Consider the following 7,499-nt stretch of genomic DNA (forward strand, 5'->3'; position numbering starts at 1 on the left):
GATGCGGAGAGCGGGGCTGCGGGCGCGCGGGGCAGAGGCGCGCACTTTAGCCACCGCCTGTCATTGACCGGCTGGCGTCCCTAGGGTCCCCTTGCGGGATGCGTCCTCATTCACTCCCAGAGAGAGGACCTTCCTTCCTCGGGGAGAGACAGGGACGCACACCCTCCGGCCTTCTTCCCAGCGGAGAGCTGGCGCCATCCTGCCCCTCGCCCCTCCTGGGCGGCCCCTCTGCCCATTTCCCTGGTAACCTTTAGAGTCTGTGGGCAGGGGAGGGGCTGCCCCTGGGGTTGAATTGTACCCAGGACTGGGGTGGGTTTACTGAGAACAGTGGCAGAGGGACCCGAGCCGGGCGGGGGGACCTGGCTCCTGGGCCTGAAGCCAGCTGTCGCGGAGCTGACCTCCGCAAAGGGCGGGCGGGCCCCGGTCATCTCCATGAATCTGGTGGGTGGAGAGGGGCGCCGGGCCCCTGGCGGTGGGCAGGGGAGGGGCTGCCCCTGGGGTTGAATTGTACCCAGGACTGGGGTGGGTTTACTGAGAACAGAAAGCAGGGGTGTAGCTGAGGGAGAAGGCAGCGGTTCTCAACCTTCCTTATGCCACGGCCCTTTCATACAGTTCCTCATATTGTGGTGACCCTCAATCATAACATTATTTTCGTTGCTACTTCATAACTGTAATGTAGCTGCTGTTATGAATCGTCATGTAAATATCTGATATGCTGGATGTATTTTCATTGTTACAAATTGAACATAATTAAAGCATAGTGATTAATCACAAAAACGATATGTAATTATATATGTGTTTTCCAATGGTCTTAGGCGACCCCTATGAAAGGGTCTTTCCACCGCCAAAGGGGTGGCGACCCACAGGTTGAGAATCGCTGCTTTAGACCCTCCCTCTACGCCAGGATGTGTGTGTAATGGAAGAGGGGTGCCTTACACTTGACACTCATGTTAGCCTTGGCTGCCACTTTATGTCCCCCCTTATTTGGATGGAGCATCCCCACCTCCCCGTATACAGGGCCAGCTGGGAAGCAGGCTTTATACCTTGAGTTTGAATTCCAGCTCGCCCCTTCACTTGCTCTGTGACTGCAGGCAGGAGACTCAACCTCTCTGGACACTAGCTGCCCCACTCTGTTCAGAGGAGACCATCTAGAACTAGCTGTGGTGGTTATAAGGGAAAGGGGAGCTATCTGCAGGCTGGCCCTATTCAGGATCCTGGGGAGTGGAGAATTTGATGCCACCACAGAGGTGTGTCTGGAAGCTGGGGTGCATGAGAAGTGCTGGGAACCCGAGTTTGGCGGCTGCTGTCAGGGCCCCATGTGGGCAGGCCACGGCACGGCCAGGGGTACACCAGATGCTCTGAGCTGGTATCAAATCCCTGTTTGCTGCTGGGCAAAGGCAGACAATAAAACACCTGGGCTGGCCTGCTGAGTGTCAGGATGTGGGCAGGGGAGGGGCTGCCCCTGGAGTTGAATGGTACCCAGGACTGGGGTGGGTTTACTGAGAACAGAAAGCAGGAGTGAAGCTGAGGGAGAAGGCAGAAATGAACACTCCTCTGAGCCTAAGGCCCGTTCCACCAGGCTCTGGCCTGCTTTGAAACTGCACTGCCAGGAATCTTGCCTGAGGGGGTGGAGAGGGGCACGGGGCGAGCTGAGGTGAGAAGCTGGGGTTTCCCCGCCCTGGTCCCTATAGAAAACTTGAGCCCTGAGCCTTCTCTGTTCATTGCCTCCTCCCCCCTCTTGCCCTCATCCCTCTAGAAAATGTAAAAAGTTGTTCGCCACTCTGCCCCAGGGCCTAGAACAGAGCCTGGCTAGCCTGCAAAGCCCTTGGTAAATATTTGTTGAAAGGGTGGACGAAAACAGCCCTCCACCTCCAGATGGAGATGTGCCGGTCTGCTCCTCCCCTGCCTGTCCTATGACCCAGGCGCGGGTGACTTACTGGGATGGGGAGGAAAGCCCGCGGAGAGGATGGGGTCCCTGAAGGTGTCTATCTGGGGCTGGGACCTGGAGCACTGGCTGTACCTGTGAGTGGACCCATTCCCTCAGCTCCCCTGCTGAGACGGTTGGGTCGTTATCTCCCCAGCTGCAGGGTGGTTTTTTATCTCCCTGGTTGAGGGAGGTGTGAGGCTTCTCAGAACGGCGCAGCTGCCTCTCACAGCCAGGCCAGGGGGGTTCTCTCCCCATATGCCCTGTGGCACTGTCTTCATTCTGGACCCTGACCTAGGAGCCCATGGACAAGACCTGCCTGAGTGGAAGCTAGGACCACCTCCCAGGGACGGCCCAGCCTCCGTGGCTCTGACCCTCCTGGCAAGCCTGGGCACCTGGTGAGTGCAGGCCCCCGGCGGGCAGGCGAGGGAAGCCAGTCCTCCTGGCTCTAAAGTGAGGCCCTCCCTTTTGGGGTGAGGGGGTGTGTGTGTGCGCCAGCACATTTTATCTGCTGGTGCCAAAGAGGTCCTAGCTAAGGGAGTAACACCAGCGGGGAGCAGGAGAGGGACACGGAGGAGCGGGTAGGCGCTTTGGGACTAGCAGTTAGTCAGGCCTGTGCCCCCACCCCCCAGTCTTCCCTGCAAGTGTGCTCTGAGAAAGGGGAAGAGTGTAGGGGCCTGGGAGTGAGAGGAACCAGCGGGGGATGGGGTGACTCGGGCCAGGACTGGGGGGTGAGGGGTGGGTCAGGGGAGGGGTCAGGCTAGGTTGTGGAAATGTCTGTGTCCCACACCCATCGGAAAGGGTTTTCCTGGAAAACTGACCAGGAACTAGGAAGTCCCTGGGCAGTGGGTGGAAAGGAAGGTTCAGGTGCCACCAGCAGAGAGGCTGGAGTCTGGGGCGCCTCCAGGAGGGGACAGGTCCTCCAGAGCCACCCTCGGCGGGAATCCAGGGGCTTCCCGGGAGGGTGGGAGGGCAGGCCTCTCTCCCGTTCATCCTGCCGGCTGCTGCTCTTGCAGATGGTAGTTTGGAGCCCCCCTCTCCACTCTATCTCCTTTCTGTTTCCCTCCTCCTGTGCCTCCTTCCATTGTCGTCACTGTCCCTGACCCCTCTCATCCTCTTCCCTGCCTTTGCCTGTCTTCTCCCTCCCTCTCAATCAGACGTCCTCCTCCTTCCCTCCTGCTCTCCACCCTCCGGTTTGCCAGCTTACACACGGCTTTGCTGCTGGGTAAAAATAGCGGTGACAGCGGCCAGGCCAGGCCTGCTGCCAGGTGGAGCCTGAGCAGGCGGGGGGCCCAGCGGGACTGGCCAGCGGGGTCAGACTGAGCAGTCCTGAGAGGCAGGGCCAGGAGGGGTTCCTGCTGGGATCGGGGTTTGCAAGCTCTGTCTGCCCTGCCCCCTCTCCTACCCCTAAGAGCCTGAAGAAGCCTGTGGGGAAACAGGAGGAGACAAGGCCTCACACTGCTTCTGCCCCAAGCGAGCCTCAGAGGGAGAGAGCAGTCAGCCAGGCAAAGCCAAGACCGTCATCACCATGACAACCAGTCACCAGCCTCAGGACAGGTACTGGGAGGCCTGGGCTGGGGACCCAGGGGTGTGGAAATGGGTCTCTAGGGGGCTGGGTGGCGTGACCTTTGGAATTTGGAGTTGTCACTGCTGACTGGCCTTCCAGCCAGGTCACTGTGAGACAGGTCTGCGTCAGGGGTGGGGGCCATGCCTGCCCTGGCTGGGTGCTGGCAAGGGTGTCTGTGGGGAGAGTCACGGTGGGTGAGTGGCAGCTCCTCCCTGGCCTGTCAGTTTTTCCGCTGTTGCTCTCCAGCCAGCCGCAGCTTCCGGCCCTCCTGCCACCATCCTGGGGAGACATTTGGCAGCACCCCTCATTCCAGACAGAGCACATCTGGCAGAACGGCCCCTTCCTCAGGGCTGCGTCTCTCTCACATGACCTTGATGCACTTGGTCCTTGCTCTGACCTTCCTCTCCCTTCTGCACCCCTGGAGCCTGCGACCCCCTCAAGTTAGACCCGCATACGTGTTTGGGGGAAGAGGCTGTCGCTTGGCTCACCTTCTCCAAGGAGTCTGGGACCATAGCAAGTTGATGAAGTCATGCCTCAGGTCCAAAGCTCTTCACCCCTTCACCTCTCCCTCCCGGTCTGTCTCCCTCCCTGTGCCAAAAGCCACAGAACTAGACTATTTCTGGCTGTGGGTCCTTGGGCACTTACCTCCCTGGGACCATTTCCCACCTGTGAAATAGAGGCGAGGTGTATTTGGATGGACGAGAATTTAAGGAGACAGTAAGTCCAGGCCCCGGTCGGTGCCCTCCCTCGTCCCTACGCCCAGGCTGCTTGCCTGCTCCTTCCCAGCCTCACCACTCCCATCTCCATCACCTGTTGCACTCATCCCACCCCCCACCCCCCCTTTCCTGTGTGACCTTGACTGGGAGTTTCTCCCTCCATCCTGGGTCTCTGAACCAAGCCCTTAGCTCTCTATGTCAAGCGTATATGAGGGAGCTGGGGACTGCAGTTGTCATGACTGAGACCTGCCCAGTTGGGGCGCCCACCCGGGCCCCCCTGTGTGAGGCAGGCACTGCGCTCTGGCCAGACCTGTCCTCGCTGCCTTGGGCTTTGTCCCTGCCCTCTCTGTGAAGAAAGCAGCTGCTGGCTGTCGGGAGGGTAGGGCAGCCACATCTGGAGACCATAGTGGGAGCACCCAGCGCTGCCTGGGGGAAGCTGGCCCATCCCAGACAGGCCCTGAGGTGTAGGACTTGGGGTTGGCCTGGCAAAACCAGGGGTGGCACTTATTTACACTCCGGGGCCCAGGTGACGTTCAGTGGCCGGATACCTCCTGGCCTACCCTGGGTGGTGTGACCTACAAAGCCGGTTCTGTCCGGGCCTGGAAAGAACAGCTCCCTCATTTCCCGCTGCCCTCAGGCACCTTGCCTGCCCCACGAGGTCCAGAATGGTCTGGGAGTTTCGTGCCCTCAGAATTCTCTTTGGGCAGCCGCACGCTCCCTGGCCAGGCTGCAGCGGTCACTCCCAGCAGCTGTGGGCAGGCGGGCGGGCGGGGGAGGGAGACACTGCTGTTTGCTTCTCGCTCACCCGCCACCCCCAGCCTGTAGAGCAGGATTTCCAAAACTACCTCCAGATGTGTGGGTCACACTGGTTCCCAAGCCTGCAGGGTCCCCTGAGTCTTCAGGGGCTGAGAACCACCGTCCTATGGCCATGTCCTTCAGCCTTGTGTCCCCCCCCCCTCCTCCTCTGGACACAGCTGGGCCCTGTCCCCTATCCCAGGACACCTCCCCCTCCACTTACACTCGTAGGGGGACACATGTACTTGGACACAAACACAGATGCCCTGTGCCCTGGGATGGCTGGAGAGACTGAAGGGCAGGAGGGACGGGCTTCCCTGAGTTTGGTCAGGGAGGGGGGCGGAGATGGTGGGTCACTTGGCTCCTCTTTCCTCTCCCATCCCCAGGTACAAAGCCGTCTGGCTTATCTTCTTCATGCTGGGTCTGGGGACCCTGCTCCCCTGGAATTTCTTCATGACAGCCACTCTGGTGAGACGGGGGGACGGGGCTCCAGCGGGCATGTCCACGGGGCAGGCAGGGCCTGTACCTGTACTTGTGGGCACAGGGAGAGAGGTGCTAACACTCCTCCCTGCATGCCCCACAGTATTTCAAAAACCGCCTGGGCCAGCCCCAGAACATGTCCGTGGGCACGGCTAACCTGAGCAGGGACATCCAGGCCTTGGCCACCCCCACGGTACCCTCTCCGGATCAGAATTATCTGCGTGACATCTTCAACAATGTCATGACCTTGTGTGCCATGCTACCCATGCTGATCTTCGCCTACCTCAACTCCTTCTTGCATCAGAGGTGAGCGCCCAGGCCCAGCCTGACCCCTGGCTGCCTCCTGCGCACCCTGGGCTGAGCCCCACGCCTCTCCGCCACCTCGGCCTCCCCTGCAGGATCCCCCAGTCCGTTCGGATCCTGGGCAGCCTGGTGGCCATCCTGCTGGTGTTCCTGACCACTGCTATCCTGGTGAGGGTGCCCCTGGACGCCCTGCCCTTCTTCGTCATCACCATGGTCAAGATCATGCTCATTAATTGTAAGCGGGGCTGGGGGGAACCTGGGCGGAGATCTTCCCACGTCTCCCCACCCTTCCTTCAGACCCACAGCCAGCCAGAGAAGCTCATTCCGACCCCCAGAGGAAATGGACGCCGTGGGCAGTGAGCGCTCAGACGCCTGAGCCGCAGGGACAGGGCTTCGAGTGAGGGGCGGAGAGACGGGCCCCTGGGCAGCAAGACCCACTGGCAGTAAAGCAGGAGTTCCAGGAACCTGTTTCCCCATGAGCCCAACAGCCCCCAGCGGAAGTGAGCCCCACCCTGCCCGCACCCCTCTTGATGCCCATCCTGTTCCCCCAGCATTCGGTGCCATCCTGCAGGGCAGCCTGTTTGGTCTAGCTGGCCTCCTGCCTGCCCACTACACGGCCCCCATCATGAGTGGCCAGGGCCTGGCAGGCATCTTCGCCTCAGTGGCCATGATCTGCGCCATCGCCAGTAAGTCTTGCCGTCTATCTTATCTGCCCGGCTGTGTGCCATGAGAAGGCGGTGGGCCCTGTCTCACGGCTGATACCCTCCACCCCAGGTGGCTCAGAGCTGTCAGAAAGCGCCTTCGGCTATTTTATCACAGCCTGCGGGGTCATCATTTTGACCATCATTTGTTACCTGGCACTGCCCCGGCTGGTGAGCAAAAGGAGAAAGGGGGGATTGCGGTCTGGGGAGCCCAGGGCGCTGGACCACGGGTGTTCTGAGGCTGACACCTGGGGGAGGCGGAGATTCTGGAGATCCCGTTTCTGAGTCCACCTTTGCCTTCCTCACTCGGTAGGAATTCTACCGCTACTACCAGCAGCTCAAGCTCGAAGGGCCCGGAGAGCAGGAGACCAAGCTGGACCTCATTAGTAAAGGTCTGCAGATACGAGGAAGCTGGGGTGGAGGAGGGCCTCCCGGCAGGGGGCAGCTGAGCACAGCGGGCAGGAACTGGTGCCCTGTGTTTACTGGCAGAGATGAGGCAGAGGGATCAGGGGTGGGGCGAGGGGACACTGGGAAATAAGAGCTGTGGGAACTACAATAGGGGGAGGTTCTGGGTGACCGTGGGAAGCAATTTCGGATTTGGGGACAAGGTGTAGCCTGAGCTGAGGCTCCTGGGAGAGGTCAGGGCACAGGGACTGGCACTGTAAGGAGGTCTGCGCTAGGTGGTAGGGTGCCCCTGTGCACTGTGAAAGGAGGTGCCACCCCCACCTAACCCCAGCCCTTTTGGGGAATGTTTACATCATTTCCTGTTGCTGTCTTTCCTACAATTTGGAAATCCTTCCACAACCTGTCACCCCAGGAGAGGCGTCAAGAGCAGGCAAAGAGGAGTTTGGAGTTTCAGCCCCCAATTCTCAGCCCACCAACAATAGCGCCTCAGTCTGGGCCATCCTCAAAAATGTGAGTGCCCTCTACCCCTCACCCTTCCTCTGCTCACTCCTCACCCACCCACCCACCCTCCCCCACACAGTCCATCCCATCCTTTTCTGGCCACTCTC

General features: G+C 60.2%; 1 protein-coding gene across 2 annotated transcripts in view; it reads left to right on the plus strand.

Moving 5' to 3' along the window:
- Positions 1-1,840: 1,840 nt before the first annotated feature.
- Positions 1,841-7,499, plus strand: part of SLC29A1 (solute carrier family 29 (equilibrative nucleoside transporter), member 1) — an 8,391-nt gene continuing 2,732 nt past the window's right edge. The window contains exons 1-10 of one of the 2 annotated variants that reach the window (XM_006776398.2): positions 1,841-2,022; positions 2,223-2,322; positions 3,337-3,481; positions 5,389-5,470; positions 5,586-5,788; positions 5,881-6,020; positions 6,337-6,471; positions 6,560-6,657; positions 6,800-6,878; positions 7,304-7,401. In XM_006776398.2, coding sequence (XP_006776461.1) covers positions 3,453-3,481; positions 5,389-5,470; positions 5,586-5,788; positions 5,881-6,020; positions 6,337-6,471; positions 6,560-6,657; positions 6,800-6,878; positions 7,304-7,401 — 864 coding nt within the window. In that variant the 5' untranslated portion in view covers positions 1,841-2,022; positions 2,223-2,322; positions 3,337-3,452. Of the gene's footprint in view, positions 2,023-2,045; positions 2,323-3,336; positions 3,482-5,388; positions 5,471-5,585; positions 5,789-5,880; positions 6,021-6,336; positions 6,472-6,559; positions 6,658-6,799; positions 6,879-7,303; positions 7,402-7,499 lie in introns of those variants that run through there. The other variant, XM_015572251.1, reaches the window with a different exon arrangement.

The sequence above is a fragment of the Myotis davidii genome, unplaced genomic scaffold, assembly GCF_000327345.1.
Source record: "Myotis davidii unplaced genomic scaffold, ASM32734v1 scaffold167, whole genome shotgun sequence".
NCBI classification, from domain to species: Eukaryota; Metazoa; Chordata; class Mammalia; order Chiroptera; family Vespertilionidae; genus Myotis; species Myotis davidii.